Source organism: Rhinoderma darwinii, chromosome 5 (assembly GCF_050947455.1).
Source record: "Rhinoderma darwinii isolate aRhiDar2 chromosome 5, aRhiDar2.hap1, whole genome shotgun sequence".
Lineage (NCBI taxonomy): Eukaryota > Metazoa > Chordata > Amphibia > Anura > Rhinodermatidae > Rhinoderma > Rhinoderma darwinii.
The window spans coordinates 337,085,569-337,107,071 of NC_134691.1; the positions used below are offsets into that span (position 1 = coordinate 337,085,569).

General features: G+C 41.4%; 1 protein-coding gene across 2 annotated transcripts in view; it reads right to left on the reverse strand.

Annotated features, from left to right (window-relative positions):
- CRPPA (CDP-L-ribitol pyrophosphorylase A) overlaps positions 1 to 21,503 on the reverse strand; it is a 197,327-nt gene that overhangs the window by 98,279 nt on the left and 77,545 nt on the right. For both annotated transcript variants that reach the window (XM_075828777.1, XM_075828778.1), the window contains exon 6: positions 12,564 to 12,661. In XM_075828777.1, the coding sequence (XP_075684892.1) occupies positions 12,564 to 12,661 (98 nt within the window). The remainder of the gene's footprint in view (positions 1 to 12,563; positions 12,662 to 21,503) is intronic.

Sequence of the window (21,503 nt, forward strand, 5' to 3'; positions counted from 1 at the left end):
GCAATCTCTGATTCCCGGATCTGCCCCGTGGCCAATTTTGAGGTTTTTCTGCGAGCCCGGGGAGTTGCTTGCCCGGGTCCACTGTTCATTCATGAGGATGGTGTCCCGCTGTCGCGTTACCAGTTTTTAGCGGTGCTCAGGAAGGGTATTGGTAGTTTGGGGGGCAAGGCAGCCGAATTTGGAACGCATTATTTTCGTGTAGGGGCGGCTACGGAGGCTGCTTGCCTGGGCTTTGGGGCTTGGGGATAAAGCAAGTGGGAATGGTAGTCCGGGGCGGACAGGAGGTATGTCCGGCCTGGAAGGGTGTGGATGCCTTTGGTTTAGAGGGATAGGGGGTGATTGTGTGGGGGGGGGGCATGTGGCTGGATGGCGGGTGACTTTGCTGTTGTTGTAGGCTCCTCTCCGGCTGTGGCGTGGATTGTCGGGCACTCGTTCATCTACTGGGCTCATCGGAGGGCTGGAATTAGGCGAAATGGAGAGAGGCTTGGATTTCCAATGGCACAGTTGGACTTATGTTGGTTCGGCTACAGTGGTCTGTGGTGGGATGACATAGTGAACGAGGTGATTCGTCTGGCAAGAGTGGTGGGTCATCCGAAGGTATTGGTATTACACGTTGGTGGCAACGATCTGGGACAGAGGACGCAGAGGGACTTGATTCTTGCCATGACTATGGATGTGGTCCGCCTGCTGCCATTGTTGCCTGGAGTTCGGTTGGTCTGTTCAGAAATGGTGCCAAGGAAGGTGTGGAGAAACGCCAGGGACTTTGGGGCATTATGCCGGTCCCGTGGGAAGGGTAACAAGGAGATGGCTTATTTTGTGCGTCTCCTTGGGGTTGTTGTGGTGCGTCACCGTCTGTTGGAAGGTGGGACGTCTGGATTGCTCCGTCCGGACGGGGTGCATCTGACGGACTTTGGCCTGGACATATTTAACGTCGGGCTGCAGGACAGCTTGGAAGAGGCCTTGGCGTTGGTTGAGGGAGCGTAGCCGGCATGAGGTGTCATTCGGCTGGCTCTTGGCGGGGGTTAGTCAGCATGGGGGGTGTGGTAGGCTGAAAAAAGGGGAGTCTGAGCGCATGCTCACTCAGGTGTAAACTGGGTGGGGCATGAAGACCATCCCCTTTCTGGTGAAATGTTAATTTTATGTTAATTTATGTTCAATTTTTATTGATTTGGATAACAGTTATGTGATATGGCTGGCTAATGTTTTCGAGGGTATCTGTATGGATGTACAGAGAAAGGTTGTATTTAATAAATCGCCTTGGCCAAAGTTTATCCAACATATGTCTCGGAGTGTTTCTTTAAGGTTTATTAATAAAGGAGCAAGTTATCCCATCCACCGGTCAAGTGACTGCCTGTAGAACAAGTGAATACAACTATTGTTCCCTGTTATCAGCCATTTCAGGTTGGAAAGAGGCTGACTGTAGTGTGAGTAACGAAGTGAAGAAACCTCCCTGCCCCGCATAATTACCACTTTATGTCTCCGACGCTGAGAACATCCAGAGACAATTATATCTATATAAACGACTGACATCAGCTGCTCCTCTTATAACGATCCTGCACTATTATAAGCTGCAAATTTAGGGTATGTTCACACAGCTTATTTTTGGCCGTTTTTCGGGCCTTAACGGCTGAAAAATCGGAAGCAGAAAAACGGGGGCTTAAAAAAACCGCCGTGAAAAAGAAGTGCATGTTACTTCTTCAGCTATTGGAGCCGTTTTTCATTGACTCTATGGAAAAACAGCTCAAAAACGGCCGTAAAAAACGCTGCGAAAAACGTGAGTTGCTAAAAAAAGTCTGAAAATCAGGAGCTGTTTTCAAGGGAAAACAGTTCCTGATTTTCAGACGTTTTTTAATCATACACTTGTTTTTTTAGGTGTTTTTTTCTACAATCTCTGGGGGGTTGTGTCCTGCACTCCGCATCAAGATGAAAAGGATGTTTGGGAGGAGCATAATGAGGGGGGTGACCTGTCAGTCAACAGCTTTCAGCAAATCAGAATTGTCAAAAGTAAGTTCCCTTTTAAGCTGGATGTCAGGCACAGTATAAAGTTTCCCAAACCTCTTTAGTGGGCTATTTAGTGGGTGCCCCTAGCAGACCACTACTATAGAGTGACTTATGGCACGGACTCTGTGCAACTAGGACTCCATGATAATTTTTAGTCACGTGACAATTGCTGTAAAATCATGTGTTCAGCGATCGTAGTGTGACCTCAATGTTTTGAAATGGGAGAAATTTGAGGTCCTCCTGAAATGTTGAAAACCATGCCCCTAGAGAAACATTGAGGTCACATGACAAATTCCTAACCTAAAAGCAATCCTGAAAGTGTTCATTGTAGTGGGCAAGTAAAAATATCCTAAAGGACGATAATCAGGAATATTTACATCATGGAATCTGATCAATTCCGGTTTATCAAATTTCTGGAATTATAAAATGGACATATTTTCGCAAAAATTCACTTATACAGGACCCTGCACCTCTCCTGACGTGCCTGGTTTAATAAATAATGGTTTTCCTCATGAAATAACAATTCTGGAAAAAAAATTCTTAGAACTTTGCGTTGTGCCGTTCCTCTGTTATTCCTCCTAGAAATTTATGACTAAATGGACAACTGGGTGTTGCATTTTGGGGGGAGTGTCCCTACACATCCAGACTGTCAATGTCCAATCAGTGTTCAGAGTCTCAGACTGTGCAGGGACACGCCCCTTTGAGAAAGTGAATAACACCCTGTTGTCAATTTATTCATGGATTTCTAGGAGGACTAACAGAGGAACAGTACAATAAAGACTTCTAAGAAAAAATGGTCCAGAAACTCAGGGACTCCCGCCCATCTGGAGAACAAGAGTTCGTTCATTCTCCGCAGGCTCCAATGAATGGAGAGATGTACATGCGAGGCCAACTCCCCATTCATTCTTTGCCTCAGAGCAGCGGCCGGTGGCTGTTTCACCAAACAGGACAGGGACTGGAGAACCTCTTTAGTTTTCTAATAAATTTAGTGTTTAAGTTCGATTTTCAAGATCTCTGCTTGCTATCAGTAAATGTATTCATTCTTGTTTATACACAGAAGCTAAAGATCTGAACAAAACGAATACTTCTCACAGCTGAGGGTTTGTTACAGTAGAATCCAGTCTAGACAATCCTCTGCCAGGTGAACACATCAGCAGTACCAATCTTTCTCCTGTCCTGATTTGTCCAGTTTGGTACAGTGTATCAGTGCAGGTAAAATGTTTCAGAATAGATTTCACACTGCTTAGCTCACAAACGATACAATTACAGCAAACCCTCAGCTGAGAAGAACAAGGTTTGCACAGCTTTTCTGCCTAGGGAGGTAAATAAGAATATTCCCATTAACTGACAGCAAGCAGATATTTTGACAACGGTAAGGAAATTAAATAGAAAGTATATTAGAAAGTTGCAGAACTTTTCATTATACAATGATTCAACTTAATTTACATAAAACTGAATCATCGCGTTCTGTCTGTTCTAAAGTAAAAGTAGAGAGAACTCCGACTTTACGGTTATGACCTTGATGAAGAATTTACTGGAGATCAATACAAAATCACCGGCAAGGGAGACATCAGCAGGGGGTGTATGTTAAATCACTGAATATTTATGGGCAGCTGAGTGGAGAGGACATTCAGTGACCCAGATCAAAAAGCCCAGCATACCCCTGACAGATACGCGGCGTAATTCATCCATCCCAGCTGTGAAGACCACTGACAGCTACTGTACATCTCCAGCATAATGTATAGCGCAGGATCACAGAGCCGGCCCAGACAGCTTCACTGCCGTCATCCTACCACTGACAGAATATCAACGTCTCCAGCAGATTCACCAACATAAAAAGTTTATAAGAAACACAAAACTTTATGTAGAAGGAGGTTAAATGCTTTGGTAGCCATTAAAAATCCTGAAAGGGGTTCTCCGCTTTACATAATCTATTTTCTATTAAAAGGGTCCTCTGACAATTAGCAGATCGTAGGGTGTCTGGCTGCTGTAATCTGTGGGAGAACAACTATGTAATTAACCTACAGCACCACTACAGGGGAAATGATGCATTGCATGATGTCCCCCAACATCAATAGACTTCCCATGTAATGCAGGAATGTGCCAGGTCTTCCAGAGGGAGAGAAATACACTATTTTTACCTACTCTCCGATCTGGCTAACAGATGATCCTAAACAGATAACCCACATATATTAATAAGAAATCCCTAATAAGAGATCTCTAAACCAGGTAACCCCTTTAAAAGTGCAAATACAGTAATTTTTGTGTATGTAATATAATATCTACTTTGTACTATAAAACTATCGCCTACATACATAAATATAACTACTATAATACTGCCCCTATATACAAGAATATAACGACTATTATACTGCCCCTATATACAAGAATATAACTACTATAATACTGCCCCCTATATACAAGAATATAACTACTATAACACTGCCCCCTATATACAAGAATATAACTACTATAATACTTCTCATATATACAAGAATATAACTACTATAATACTGCCCCTATATACAAGAATATAACTACTATAATACTGCCCCCTATATACAAGAATATAACTACTATAATACTGCCCCCTATACAAGAATATAACTACTATAATACTGCTCCTATATACAAGAATATAACTACTATAATACTGCCCCCTATATACAAGAATATAACTACTATAATACTGCCCCTATGTACAAGAATATAACTACTATAATACTGCCCCCTATATACAAGAATATAACTACTATAATACTGCCCCTATATACAAGAATATAACTACTATCATATTGCTCCTATATACAAGAATATATCTACTATAATACTGCCCCTATATACAAGAATATAACTGCTATAATACTGCTCCTATATACAAGAATATAACTACTATAACACTGCCCCTATATACAAGAATATAACTACTATAATACTGCCTCCTATATACAAGAATATAACTACTATAACACTGCCCCTATATACAAGAATATAACTACTATAATACTGCTCCCTATATACAAGAATATAACTACTATAATACTGCCCCCTATATACAAGAATATAACTACTATAATACTGCCCCCTATACAAGAATATAACTACTATAATACTGCTCCTATATACAAGAATATAACTACTATAATACTGCCCCCTATATACAAGAATATAACTACTATAATACTGCCCCTATGTACAAGAATATAACTACTATAATACTGCCCCTATATACAAGAATATAACTACTATAATACTGCCCCTATATACAAGAATATAACTACTATAATACTGCCCCTATATACAAGAATATAACTGCTTTAATACTGCTCCTATATACAAGAATATAACTACTATAACACTGCCCCCTATATACAAGAATATAACTACTATAATACTGCCCCTATATACAAGAATATAACTACTATAATACTGCCCCTATATACAAGAATATAACTACTATAATACTGCCCCTATATACAAGAATATAACTACTATAATACTGCCTCCTATATACAAGAATATAACTACTATAACACTGCCCCTATATACAAGAATATAACTACTATAATACTGCCCCCTATGTACAAGAATATAACTACTATAATACTGCCCCCTATGTACAAGAATATAACTACTATAATACTGCCCCCTATGTACAAGAATATAACTACTATAATACTGCCCCCATATACAAGAATATAACTACTATAATACTGCCCCCTATATACAAGAATATAACTACTATAATACTGCCCCCTATATACAAGAATATAACTACTATAATACTGCCCCTATATACAAGAATATAACTACTATAATACTACCCCTATATACAAGAATATAACTACTATAATACTACCCCTATATAAAAGAATATAACTACTATAATACTGCCCCCTATGTACAAGAATATAACTACTATAATACTGCCCCCTATATACAAGAATATAACTACTATAATACTGCTCCCTATATACAAGAATATAACTACTATAATACTGCCCCCTATATACAAGAATATAACTACTATAATACTGCCCCCTATATACAAGAATATAACTACTATAATACTGCTCCTATATACAAGAATATAACTACTATAATACTACCCCCTATATACAAGAATATAACTACTATAATACTGCTCCTATATACAAGAATATAACTACTATAATACTGCCCCCTATATACAAGAATATAACTACTATAACACTGCCCCTATATACAAGAATATAACTACTATAATACTGCCCCTTATGTACAAGAATATAGCTACTATAATACTGCCCCCTATATACAAGAATATAACTACTATAATACTGCCCCTATATACAATATAACTGCTATAATACTGCCCCTATATATAAGAATATAACTACTATAACCCTGCTCCTATATACAAGAATATAGCTACTATAATACTGCTCCTATATACAAGAATATAAATACTATAATACTGCCCCTATATACAAGAATATAACTACTATAATACTGCCCCCTATATACAAGAATATAACTACTATAATACTGCCCCCTATATACAAGAATATAACTACTATAATACTGCCCCTATATACAATATAACTGCTATAATACTGCCCCTATATACAAGAATATAACTACTATAATACTGCCCCTATATACAAGAATATAACTACTATAATACTGCTCCTATATACAAGAATATAGCTACTATAATACTGCCCCCTATATACAAGAATATAACTACTATAATACTGCCTCCTATATACAAGAATATAACTACTATAATACTGCCCCCTATATACAAGAATATAACTACTATAATACTACTCCTATATACAAGAATATAGCTACTATAATACTGCCCCCTATATACAAGAATATAACTACTATAATACTGCCTCCTATATACAAGAATATAATGACTATAATACTGCCCCTATATACAAGAATATAACTACTATAATACTGCCCCTATATACAAGAATATAACTACTATAATACTGCCTCCTATATACAAGAATATAATGACTATAATACTGCCCCTATATACAAGAATAGAACTACTATAACACTGCCCCTATATACAAGAATATAACTACTATAATACTGCCCCTATATACAAGAATATAACTACTATAATACTGCCCCTATATACAAGAATATAACTACTATAATACTGCCCTCTATATACAAGAATATAACTACTATAATACTGCCCCCCATATACAAGAATATAACTACTATAATACTGCTCCCTATATAAAAGAATATAACAATTATAATACTGCTCCTATATACAAGAATATAACTACTATAATACTGCCCCTATATACAAGAATACAACTACTATAATACTGCCCCTATATACAAGAATATAACTACTATAATACTGCTCCCTATATACAAGAATACAACTACTATAATACTGCCCCTATATACAAGAATATAACTACTATAATACTGCTCCTATATACAAGAATATAACTACTATAATACTGCTCCTTATATACAAGAATATAACTACTATAATACTGCCCCTATATACAAGAATATAACTACTATAATACTGCCCCCTATATACAAGAATATAACTACTATAATACTGCCCCCTATATACAAGAATATAACTTCTATAATACTGCCCCTATATACAAGAATATAACTACTATAATACTGCTCCTATATACAAGAATATAACTACTATAATACTGCTCCTATATACAAGAATATAACTACTATAATACTGCCCCCTATGTACAAGAATATAACTACTATAATACTGCCCCCTATGTACAAGAATATAACTACTATAATACTGCCCCCTATATACAAGAATATAACTACTATAATACTGCCCCCTATATACAAGAATATAACTACTATAATACTGCCTCTATATACAAGAATATAACTACTATAATACTGCTCCATATATACAAGAATATAACTACTATAATACTGCCCCTATATACATGAATATAACTACTATAATACTGCCCACTATATACAAGAATATAACTACTATAATACTGTCCCCTATATACAAGAATATAACTACTATAATACTGCCTCATATATACAAGAATATAACTACTATAATACTGCTCCTATATACAAGAATATAACTACTATAATACTGCTCCTATGTACAAGAATATAACTACTATAATACTGCCCCCTATGTACAAGAATATAACTACTATAATACTGCCCCTATATACAAGAATATAACTACTATAATACTGCTCCATATATACAAGAATATAACTACTATAATACTGCTCCTATATACAAGAATATAACTACTATAATACTGCCCCTATATACAAGAATATAACTACTATAATACTGCCCCATATACAAGAATATAACTACTATAATACTGCTCCTATATACAAGAATATAACTACTATAAGGCATCATTTACACAAGCGTAATATATGCGCGTGTGACGCGCGTGCTTTTCACGCGTGTCGTACGCACCTATATTAGTCTATGGGGGCATGCAGACAGTCCGTGAGTTTTGCGCAGCGTTGGTCCGCTTCGTAAAAATCACCACGTTCTATATTTCGCCGTTTTTCGCGCATCACGCACCCACGGAAACAACGCAGGTCGCACGGAAGCACTTCTGGAATTCTGCAGCGGCCGTTTTTTGCAGTTGATTCTATACATATTTAGGAAACTTAGTTCAGACGTTGCGGAAAATAACTGTGCGGAAATCAGGCTGCGGTGCAGAATTTTCCCTCCTCAGCAGATCATGACGTTGCGGAGAAGAAGCGGAATTTCACTGCGGATTTCAGCCTTTGCAATGCAAAACTGAAATCTGTGACAAGTCCGCTGTGATATCTGCAACGTCTGAATTACCTGTCAAATATGCAAATGTTGCTGCAGATTCGTTGCGTAATTGCCCCAAATCTGCACTAACATTTTAAGCAGAAAAATTCCGCCACGTCTGAACGTACCCTAACAAATATTGCGGAAGTTGTAATGTCGGCTATATTTGTTGTCACCCAGCTTTCCCAGAAGCAGAAAAAATTTGGCTGGAAAGAACTGTTAACAACCTATCAGAAGAGAACATCTTATATTCAGAATTTTGGGGTTTTGGGTGAAAATTCTCTTCTTTCCCCATGGGTCCTCGCAAGTGTCCGACACACAAGACGTTCTACACGTAACCTCAACCCCCGCGTCTCACAACTTCTGGTAGATACGAACAAAAATCCCGTCTGGAATGTTCAAAAATTAACACAAATTAAAACATCACCTGCACGGCGGAGCTTACGCCGTCACTCCGACCGCTGTCTGCACATAATTGGCGCCGTTGCCGTAATTATGGAAACAAATAGCGGGTGTACGTGAGAGCGCAGGAAATATTAGAGAACGATTACGGCACTGGCATGTTGAGGGGCTTAGGACGTCAATCACTTCTCTGCCAGAGGCACCATGGGTGGTGGAGGCAGGGGCGGCCATTGTGTCTACTCTGAACAGGAAACGCTTGTCAAGGCGAATGAGTGACGCCACAAACTGACACTCAGGTCCCGGTCGTTCCATAACTCCGTCCCCCACTTCAAAGGCTCAGTGGTAAAATCCACAAAACACATAGAAATCAATGAAAAGTGAAAGTTAAGCCACATACAGGGGCAAAAGGAGGATAAGAGCCCCCAGGCCATGTTCACACAGGGCGGATAGGCTGTCTAAAAAGCACACAGAGTATACGCACCGGCGCCGCAGGTAATTCCAGCTGAAAAAAACGCATTAAATTGTGGTGCAGTTTTTTGGCCGGAATGTCCGCTGCGGAAAACTGCACGTAAAAAGAAAAAAAAGTGACATACTTACCTAGTCATGCCAACACGTCCCTCTGCCGTCCAGTAGGACGGCCCCCTGGGATGATGTTTCATCCCATGTGACCGCTGCAGCCTGTGATTGGCTGCAGCGGTCACATGGGATGAAACATAATACCAAGTGACCGCCTGGACGAAGTGGCACAAAATTCTGGGTAAGTATAAGATTAGCATTTTTTTCTGAGTTGCGATTTTTGCAGAGGAAACGCCGCTTTTCGGTTGCAAAAATCGCAACATCTATTTGTTGCGGGTATAATAGGGAAAACCCGTAACAAAAAAGCAGCGATTACGCAAATACAATTGACAAGCTGCGGAGTGAAAGGTCAAATTCGGAAAAAAAATTTCACTTATCATTTACGCAGCGTGTGGCGGAGAATTGTTTAAACATCTTCCACTCTTCTGCTACTGTATCATGCTGCAGATTTTCCGCAACGATATCCGTTGCAGAAAATCTGCACTACACATAGTTCTTCGTGTGAACTTACCCCTATGATTAAAACAGGTGCCCCTTCCTTGAACCACTGCGCCTCCTTATTCTGGAACACTGCACGTGGCCCCCTCATAGTGTAGAATGGAAGGGTATCCCATTCCCCCTACTCCTATGATAATTTTTTAGTGCCCATTATGAGGTGGAGCCCTCCTCATATTCACACCTCCCCGGAGACAGATGGATGGAGCCAACTTGAGCTGAGGTCCTTTTCATAGTTCTCCGCTTTTGACAGTCCCTACTTGTTAGAAAGATCCCGTGACAATAAGCTGATCACAAAGTGTCTTCCTGCTGGAACCTCCAGCGATCGGCTCTAATCTGTGGGGAAACCTGGCAGCAAGTGTTCAGCTTCCCTGCAGCGCCACCACAGGAGAAATGAAGTATTACACAGTGTCCATTCATATCAATGTGTTGTCTGTGTAATACAGGACAGGACACGTCCTCCGGAGACAGAGACGCTCTATGTAACCGCTCTCCACTCTGCCAAGAGATGAGGATCCTGAATAGACACCCCCACCCCAAATTAACCCAGAATTCCCTAACAGGGTGTATGAAAACCGTTTTCCAGATTGGACAATCCCTTTAAAAGAACATTTTTCGTCCTTTTTTCTGAAGTAATTGAAAAATTCCATTTACCATTTATTAGGAAAAGCTGGGTAACAAGCAGTATGACCAGTGTGACAGCTCACACAGGGATTGTCACCCAACTTTACTAGACTCCTGAACGGCAAGTTGTGCAGAAACTGGAGAAGAGGTGGATGTTTTAAAGGGAAATGCTCCCTATTTTAATAGAAAAGGGGGCGGTAACAGAAACGCTGATGAAATATTCCACATTCCATATTGATTATGTAAATGTGTAGAATAATGAGGGTTATGAGCCTGCGGGCGATGCTTCTCCTCTTTACAAGTCTATGTAAAATATCATGAAATAACCAGGGCTTACGTCTGTCTCCGCGGGGGGAATGTTAATCCTTTCCGTCTACATGTATTGTCTTAAAACATAATTGATCAGGGAAATATTTTCAATAAAAAGATCAAAACTTTAACTTGTTATTTTAGATCCGATCCCTTACTGTAGATCATTGGTATCCGACCCGTGGCTCCCCAGTCGTCGCGCAACTACTCCCGGCATGCCCTAACATCCTGCAGGCTGTGTATGAAAAAAATCTCCTGTTTTCACATGAAAACCGTCAACAAGCAGGGTCACATCTAATCTTATTAAGCCGGTGGCAGTCAGGGCATGCAGGGAGCTGTAGTAGTGCAACACATTGGACAGTCACTGCTGTAGATTATCAAGGATTACAGTCCTGACTTTTTATATTGTGGTACTGTTTTAAAAAATCCTCCTGGTGTTACATGGAAACCGTCAACAAGCAGGGTAGCATCTAATCTTATGAAGCCTGTGGCAGTCAGGGCATGCAGGGAGTTGTAGCTGTGCAACAGATTGGAGAGTCACTGCTGTAGATTATCAATGATTATATTCCTCACTTTTTATTTTGTAGCATTGTGTTCTAAAAATTTGTAAGAATTCTTCTATTGTTACCTGGAAACTGTCAACAAGCAGGTAGCATCTGATCTTATTAAGCATTTGGCTGTCTGGGCATGAAGGGAATTGTAGTTGTGCAACACATTGGAGTGTCACTGCTGTGGAATATCAATGATTATAGTCCTCACTTTTTATATTGTAGTACTGTGTTAAAAAAAATCCTCCTGGTATTACATGGAAACCGTCAACAAGCAGGTAGCATCCATCCTTATTAAGCCTGCAGCTGACAGGGCATGCAGGGAGTTGTAGTTGTACAACAGATTAGAAAGTCACTGCTTTATCAATGATTACAGTCCTGACTTTTTAATATTGTAGAAGAGTTTTCAAAAATTCTGCTAGTGTTGCATGGAAACTGTCAACAAGCAGGTCAAATCTGATCTTATTGAGCCTGTGGCTGTTAGGGCATGCAGGGAGTTGTAGTTGTGCAACAGATTGGAGAGTCACTGCTGTAGATTATCAATGATTACAGTCCTGACTTTTTAATATTGTAGAATTGTACATGGAAACTGTCAACAAGCAGGTAGCCTCGGATGCTGAATTCTCACCTTCTGCTACAGGCAACCAGTGAATTTGGAGAGTCCAAAATTCTGCTCTGGTCTTCAGGCCTTTTTTTTATCCAAGGGAAAACCACATCTCCCCAACAAAATTTGGGGCAGGGATTTCCTGAAAATGGAATTGATTTAACGGGATTCAAAGAAGCTTTTACCTTTATATGGGATTTTAAGTGTTCGTGAAGCTGGAAACCAATCTGTAGCGCCTCTTCCTTTATATTAGTGATGATGCAGAGGTGTTTAGAGATGCGATCTGCAAAGAAAGAATAAAAGAAATTATGTCACATGTCAATGAAAAGAAACAAAACATAGCGGGGGCATTTATATATGAAGCTCCACCTCTGACTAACATTGATTATACAGTCCTCAAATGTAAAATCCCATCATCCATGTAATATATCTTCCTTACCATATTCTCAGTTTTAACCTGTGTGGTATAAATCTCATGTTCTCACCTGGAAACCATCAACAAGTAGGTCAGTGGTTTTTCACAAATCGGGAGAAATGTCTGCCCATGCGCGGCATCACCCTGCAATAACTGCTGCTCACTGCGCCGGCTTCTTTTTTAAAAAGCAGTTGTGTTTTTGAGACCGTTCCTTTAATACATGAATATCTGATGCTCAATAATTAACACATTAATATGCAAATGAAATAAATGAACACATGAATATGTAATCCTTTATGGCGTGTCAATAAGATGCATTTGTGGATTTTTAGGTGTTCAGAAGTCAATCAGACCCATGGTCCAGAAAAACACTATTATCTACTCAAAGAACTAAATATAGACACGTTATAGGAATTGTGGATCAATCAATAGCAGCATGTTGACGGTTTCCAAGTAACAGAAATGTAAAATAAGTGAAACAACAGAAAGCTAAAGAAGATATATTACAAAGATGCTGCATCCTGTCATGTCATCGGCTAACAGGTCCCACCCTATGGGTGCCAGCATCTGTATCACCCATGTGTGTGTATGTGTGACACCCCCCCCCCCCCCCCCACACCGTCTAGGAGGTTTACAAGTAAAAGTTCCAATCCTTGCTTTAACATCTCTACGTAACTGGTCCTGGGAAAGCCGCAGGAGAACTCCAGAAGGTGCATACTTGGCAACTTTTCAAAAGGGACATCAGAGAGAGATTCCAGAACAGTCCCCCAAACCAGACCCCCTAAATAAATATAGATCCCCTAAGTAAATACGGACCCAGACTAGACCCCCTAAGTAAATACAGACCCAGACTAGACCCCCTAAATAGACCCCAGACCAGACCCCTAAACTAATACAAACCCCAGACAAGACCCCCTAAACTAATACAGACCTCAGACCAGACCCCTAAACTACTAAAGACCCCATACTAGACCCCTTAAATACAGATTCCAGGTCAGACCGCCTAAAATAATATGGACCCCAGACCAGATGCCCTAAACAAATACAGACCCCAAAAATACAGACCCCTAAATAAATAAATACGTAGCCTCTACGTAAATACAGACAGACTTCACCCCCTAAACTAATACAATACAAAAATTTTTCTGGACATTGTGGGATAGTAGGCGACTCTAAGGGTATGTTCACACGCTCTGTTTTTAGATGTAATTCGGGGGTTTTACGCCTCGAATTAAGCCTGAAAAAAACGCCCCTATTACGCCTACGAACATCTGCCCATTGCTCTCAATGGGTTTTACAATGTTCTGTTCCCACGAGCCTTTATTTTACGCGTCGCTGTCAAAATACGACGCGTAAAATGACGGCTCGTCAAAAGAAGTGCAGGACACTTCTTGGGACGTTTTTGGAGGCGTTTTTCATTGACTCTATTGAAAAACAGCTCCAAAAACGTCCGTAAAAAAACGCCTGAAAATTTCGGCCGTAAAAAACGTCTGAAAATCAGGAGCTGTTTTCGCCTGAAAACAGCTCCGTATTGTCAGACGTTTTTGCTCACTGCGTGTGAACACACCCTAAGTTGTGCCTGTACGGGCGGCCATATTAGTTATCACCCAGCTTTCCCAGAATCAGATAAAACTGCTGGGAGAATTTTTTACTGAGGGCCTCAATTACTTTTTTCATTGCTCTTGAACCTTTTCCGTTCTGTCTATCCACAACAATAGACGTTTCGTGTGACTACTACTCCCGCCATTGTGCTGCGCCTCTCGTGTAGTGAACCTGTGGAGCACATGAAGCGTTGAGGGATCGGTCCTGGAGAATCCCCGTTTCGTTCTTGGAATCCCGAGCGTATTCTGAATTTTCCCAGTTGCGGCCGGTGTTTGATGAGGAGACGGCCCACGCTCACAAACCCACTGATATCCGCAAACAAATATTACTCTTCTGTCGCAGGGACTTATTGAGGCCACCCAATGCCTGCCCGACATGCCCGGGCGCACCACCAGCGAAGGCCCCGGCAATGCCTGGAGTAATATATTTATAAAACGTCAGGCACATTCCCTGTAACTTCCTCGCTTAATCCCTGCAAACAATTCAACGCGGCCTCCTGTGACTCATGTCGATGCAAACAAAACCCAACATTTCCTCTTCTGTCCACACTTGCGGTGGCGGCAGCGCCATTCAGGGCAAGTCATCGTCTGCGAACACAAAAAAAATCCTCATCCGGTTTGTGACCTTAAATGTGACAGTGGAGTCAATGGGAAAGCACAAGGAAGAATAAATCCTATATAAATATATCCTATAGGGACAGGAAGGCTGCTCTCCGATCATTACCAAATAGGACCGGCGGGGGCTGTCATGTGGCCGTCAGCACATCACCTCCCTCATGCTTGCCAATAGTCCCGCCTCTTATGCAAACTGAACCGCAAAATGATGGGGTTTATGCAAATTTGCATTCAAATTGCCGGTTTAGTGGGCGGAGCTTACAAAAATCTTGACATTTTGGGGTTCAAATGTTGGTAAGCATGCTCTCTACATTCAGCCGACCGGGTAACGCAGCCACAAACGTCACATTTTCTCAATGCCAAGAAGAGCAGGCGTATGGATTTGTTTTTTCAGCAGCTGTAAAGGAAGCGTTTTGGATAACGAGTACTGTATATATATATATTCGAGAAGCGCTGTAATTGCAATTATCTTATATCTCCAAGCAAGTGTTGTCATTTTTTCTTACAGATATTACGGCTACATAAGCCCAATTATAAACAGGATTATAAGGAAGTGCCCTCTAGTGGTGGCGGCAGGCAAACAGATTTTAGAAATTCTATGCAGAATTTCCTGCTGTCATTTTTCATTACAATGAAAATAATATACAGGATAAGGCCTCATGCACACGGCCGTGCCTGTAGTCCCGGCCCGCGATTGCGAGCATGGCCGGCAGCCGACAACCGCATTTTGGGAGCCCCGCTCCCATACAAAAAAAAAAAATCGAAAAGTAGGACATGCTCCATAATTTCCGGCACAGTTCTACAGCACAGACACCTATCCGTAGCAATAGAACCGGGCGGGTCCGTAATTGCGGACCGTATTGCGGCCCGCAGTTAGAGATTATTTTACGGTCGTGTGCATGGGGCCTAGGTTTGTAGCATTGCCTGGCCTGTGTGATCTGCTTTGTCATTTACTTGTCTATATTGACTTTAAGGCTATGTTCACCCAGGGAGGATACGCTGTGTAAAAGAACGCAACGTATCTCCCGTGCGCCGCAGGGAATTCCGGCCAAAAAAACTCACCAAATTGTGGTGCAGTTTTCCAGCCGGAATATCTGCTGTGGAAAACTGCACAGGAAAAAAATGCTTACCATGGCGACGCGTCCCTCCGACGTCCTGACGTCCGACGCTCTGCAGCCCAGGGATGACGTTTCATCCCATGTGACCGATGCAGCCTGTGATTGGTTGCAGCGTCACATTGGATGAAATTTCATCCCAGGAGGCCGGCATGGAGGAAGAAACACAGAATTCTGGGCAAGTATAAGATATTTTTGCGGCGGAGTCGCTACGTTTCCATCTGCAAAAAACGCAACTTCTGCTATTTGTTGCAGGTTTTACCTTCCTATTGAATTCAATGGGGAAAACCCGCAACAAATAAGCAGCGATTCCGCAAATACAATTGACATGCTGCGGTATAAAATTCCCGCACTGCAGGTAAATTTCTGAGCGTTTTTTCCGCTTAGTATTTACGCAGCGTGTGGATGAGATTTGTTTTATTTCATCCACTTTTGTGGCTACTGTATTATGCTGCGGATTTTCTGCAACAAAATACATTGCGGAAAATCCGCAGTATTCATGAAACGTGTGAACTGACCCTAATGGCGCAGTAGCGAGATAATAATGTGAGAAATGGTGGTGCTGGGATAGACTTACATGACGGATATGAGAGTGTTGAATGGGCCATGGAAGGGAATTCCAGAGGAGGGAAGAAGCACAGGAGAAGATGGGGATGTCTCACCCTCAGGACTTCTCCTGTGCCGCTCCCCTCCTATGAAATCTCCTTCCACAGGTGACAGTACAGGAGAAAGGAATGTGAAGAGAAATCTTACATTTGGCAGGTACCTGAAGATTAGGGTAAAGTATTTGCATGTTAGTATTAGGCCGGGTTCCCAAGTAGCGTAAACGCTACGGAATTTCCGCCAAGCCAAGTGTTGCAACTTTTGCGGTGTATTCAAAGCGATTACACCGTGAAAATCGCAACTCCGGAAAAAAATAAATCATACTTACCCAGAACTCCCTCCTTCTTCCGGCAGTCCGGCCTCCTGGGATGACGTTTTATCCCATGTGGCGCTGCAGCCAATCTCAGGCTGCAGCATCACATGGCCTGCAACGTCATCCAGGGAGGCCGGAGCGGACGTCAGAGGAGGGAGGGGGGGGGGGGGGAGTATGGACGGCTTTCTTCCGCAGCGGATATTCAGTTCGAAAAACCACACCACAACGTGGTGTGATTTTTCGGACGGAACGTACTGCGGGTTCCAGGTCGGACGCACTGAATGATTTTTGCGCAGCGTATACACCCCGTGGGAACCCGGACTTGGAAAATCCTCAACAAACTTGTGACGTCTGAACATTTCCTATCTGGATTCCACACCGAAAATCCGGGACAATTTTCAGTACATAACTTGTGGATGGATTTCTCAAAACTTCATTTATGAGTAGCGGAAAAAATCAGCATGGTCCTAAAGCCTACCTATCATTATTTTTTCATGCGTCGATCAATAGTACATTGTACATGAATTCAGAAAGCTTTGTAATATATCTTATTAGGGGAAAGTATCATCCTCCCCACCTTCCAGCAGCCTGTAGTTCCCCTTTCCCTGTATGCAGGTTCTCTGTAAATGTAAATAGAAGAGAGGGAAGAGGGGGATGCAGCTGTAGTTTCTCTTCCTCAGTTTGTGCTGAGACTGCATGCTGTGAGAGGGGAAGAGGAGCAGCAGATATCTGATTGACTCAGAACACAGCACAGCTGACATCACACCAGGAAGCAAAGAGAGAAGATCAGATGAACATTTCCGGCTGCACTATTATTATTATTATGTAACTATAAACATGTGAATAAGACGACTCCACAAATGGTTTGACATATCAGTTGGTGTCCATATATGCGGCAGAGGGACCATTGGGCTTAAGCGCGACCGTAATCTTGGCAGCCCCTTATAGTTAGGAACCTGTGGTCACCTGCCAGATGAATCAGCAAGGGTCCAGGTACATAGATCCCCTCAGATAACATCTTCTCACATAGGGCTGCAAAATGTCACCCCTCAGACTTTATCTCGGAGTACCCCTATAAGGGTCGGTTCACACAGCGATATTTGTCTGGCGAAAAAAAATCGGCCTCAAAATTTCTTCAGGAATTTTGAGGCAGATTTTGCAATGCCAGCATTTTTTTTGCTGCGTTTTTTGTTGTTGTTGCTTTAATAAATCTGATGCAAAAACCGCTGTAAAAAAATGCTCTAAATGAGCACCGCTGGTTTTTCTGCCTCCCATTGATTTCAATGGGAGATCACAGACAAAAAACACTCAGAGAAAGAGAATGCCGTTTTTTTTTTTACGAGCGGCCAAAAGCCACCCGGGGAAAAAAATGCCTCTGCTTCCCATTGAATGGGGGGGGGGGCCATTTGGGGCGATTCTTGGCACTGATTCCGATGCAGTTTCAGAGTCAAAGTCAGCACCAAAAAATGCTGTGTGAATTAACCCCTATGAAAATAGACTGACTCTGCCTATACCTGCAGCTCAGAAGCCTTAAAAAAAAAAAAAAAAAGGACTTGTGCACTCTTGACAGTGCCAATCATACACAATACAAGGTATCACTGACTAATTCCCACAATTATTATTACACATTGGGTGTCCACTAATTCGCTACTTAGAATACTTCATCTCAAGCGAGGAGACTTGGCTGAATCCTACATTCTTAGCTGAATAGACACAGGTAATCCTGCCAGGATGTTCTCTCTACTTCAGTCATTTTTACAGAAAATCTTTTGGACAGGATATAATTTACTGATACAAAATAGAAACAATGTAACGTCTTCAGATACAAAAGTAACAAAGCTGCAAATATTTCTCAGGGCTTAAAGTTGGATGCTTGATTCTTGCAAATTTTTGAAAAACAGAAACTTGTTGAAAACCGGCGCCGTAGAAAAAGTTATGATCCTTCTATCCGAGTAGTTGACGTTTCTTCTAATTTACGTTATTGAACCAGAAACGAAACTAAAGTGGATGATTTCAGGTTCTGGAGCTATAGACCTGTATACTAATCATCATCATGACCAAAAAAAGCCCAATGCGGAGTTCTGCCCTTAGACCCTACCTTCTCAGCTTGGGATCTCTTGCCTTTACCAATGTTTTGGGCGCTAATCGGGGTCAGTACAAATGCACAGAATCTACTGGAGACAACAATCTGAGAAGGTGAACGCAAGGCCCAATTCCCCTCAACCAAAAACAAAAAGTGGCACCTTAACCTCAAGGTCCTATTTAGAAAACGAGCGCCGATCAACGAGGCAGCTCGTTGATCGGAGCTCATTTGCTCCATTCACAAGGAGCAATTCTTGGGTATGTATGGGGACGAGCGACCGGTACTAGATTTTTTGCCCCCATACATTTCCGTCACGCCGGCAGCACATCTCATCAAACCAAAAGCCTTTTTACCTTTAGCCATCACCAAACTCTGGACTGGAGATGAGAACTAATCCCAGCTCACCAAAAACTATGTGAAGGCCCTATTACACTGACCAGTGCAACGAGTGCCAATCAATGAGACATCGTTGATCGGTGCTCGCTTGCTCCTGTAACACGGAGCTATGAATGGAGACGAGCGGTCATTACTCTGATCGCTCATCCCCATACATTATTATCATGTCAGCAGCGCGTCTCCCTGTTTACACACCAGGATGTGCTGCCGACAACGATAATATTTTACTTTATTAAAACGATACGATCAGCAGATGATTGAGCGTTTGCTCGTTCATCTGCTGATCGCTGACATGTTTACACAGGGCAATTATCAGCAACGAGCGTTATATGAACTAATGATCTGCCCGATAATCGCCCAGTGTAAAACCCCCTTTACAGGAAACAGTTCCTACTGATAATGGGAGATCAAGGCAGTTGCCTACTGGCCTCCATGATACAATTGATCTATTTGATCCAATCATTGACTGACTTATATTCTGTGAAAAAAGTGTTGCTAATATCTAGAATGGAAGGGATTTGTAAGGCCAAAATAGCAATAGTGAAGTTTGATCTGGTCTTGACCTTGTGGAAAGTCAAGACCTGGCACAATATGGCGGAAAACCGTGCCGGAGGTCCTATCATCTCAATCCAACTACATGTTTATGTTTACCCAGAAGATGAACAACCTAGGCAATGCTTCAACAAAAGGCTTTGAGGGCTTCCAGAGGTGGCCTATGCTAAAGATCTGTAATACCCACTTCAATTACATATAAAGGGGTTGTCTAGTTTAGAAAATCCCCTCTCATAACCCTTTTAGGAAATTCTAAGGTAATAGAGGGGTTTCCTCGGTTTATGACCCTCATGTCTTGGCCAGAATGGCGAATGTCTACAAAGATTGTCTCTCTCTTTGGAGGACTTGTCCTGTCCTGAATCACACAGACAACACAATGATATGAATGGACACTGTAATTCTTCATTTCTCCTGTGGTGTCGCTGCAGGGAAACTGATCACTTACTGCCAGGTTTCCCCACAGATTACAGTCGATCACTAGGGTTCCAACAGGAGGACACTTTATGATCAGCTTAATGTTAAGAGACCATTCTAACAACTAGAGGCTGTCCAAAGAGGAAACCCCCTTTAAGGAACTAACATTTCTATACATTTATGTATCTGGTGATAGGTAAAATTGGAACAGCCTTCAACATTGTGTTATAATAGTCTCCACCACTCTTTCACACCATTCGGAAGTTCATGGAGAGCAACTGGAAAATCTGGCTCCTTTTCAAATGACTATTTCGTAAGGACTATTGTGTCAGAGGTCCTCTGTGTCAATGTGTTAAAACATTCTACAACTAAAAGCTTCCACACCGGGAAATACAGGAAGGAGCCATCTCGACTTGACTGAAAGGAGCGTCGGACACCTGCACTCAACACTCACTTTCTCTTTATTTCCCAGCCTCAAGGATTAAGGAGGTGACAAGAACCAACAGCGGCCCTCAGGGGCTCTGCGGTGTAGAACCTGGTTCTTCTGTCAATCAATGTCCTCTGCCACCGGCACTTCATGCAAATGAGAGAGGGAATTGCTACAGAAGTTACAAATGTTGTGTCTTGATACATTTATACACAGCACAATTCCTTTGTTTCATTGTCCAATAATCCAGAACTTCTGATACTTCAGCATTTGTTTCAAGCACAGAACTGCAGGATAATCTGGAATTCAACAATGCTAAAAGCAGAAGACTAAGGCCCCATGCACACGTGCCAGGAATCACGATCTGCGATTACGGACACGGCCAGCTGCGGACAGTCATCCGTAATAGCGGATTGTGCTTGAATTATAAAGTAGGGGAGCACGGTCCGTAAAATAAAAAAATAGGACATGTCCTATTTTTTACAGAAGATTTCTACGGCATGGAAACCTTCCCATAAATATACGGGAAGGTGTCCGTCAGCCAAAGAAATGAATGGGTCCGTAATTATGGTCCGTAATTACGGACGAAAT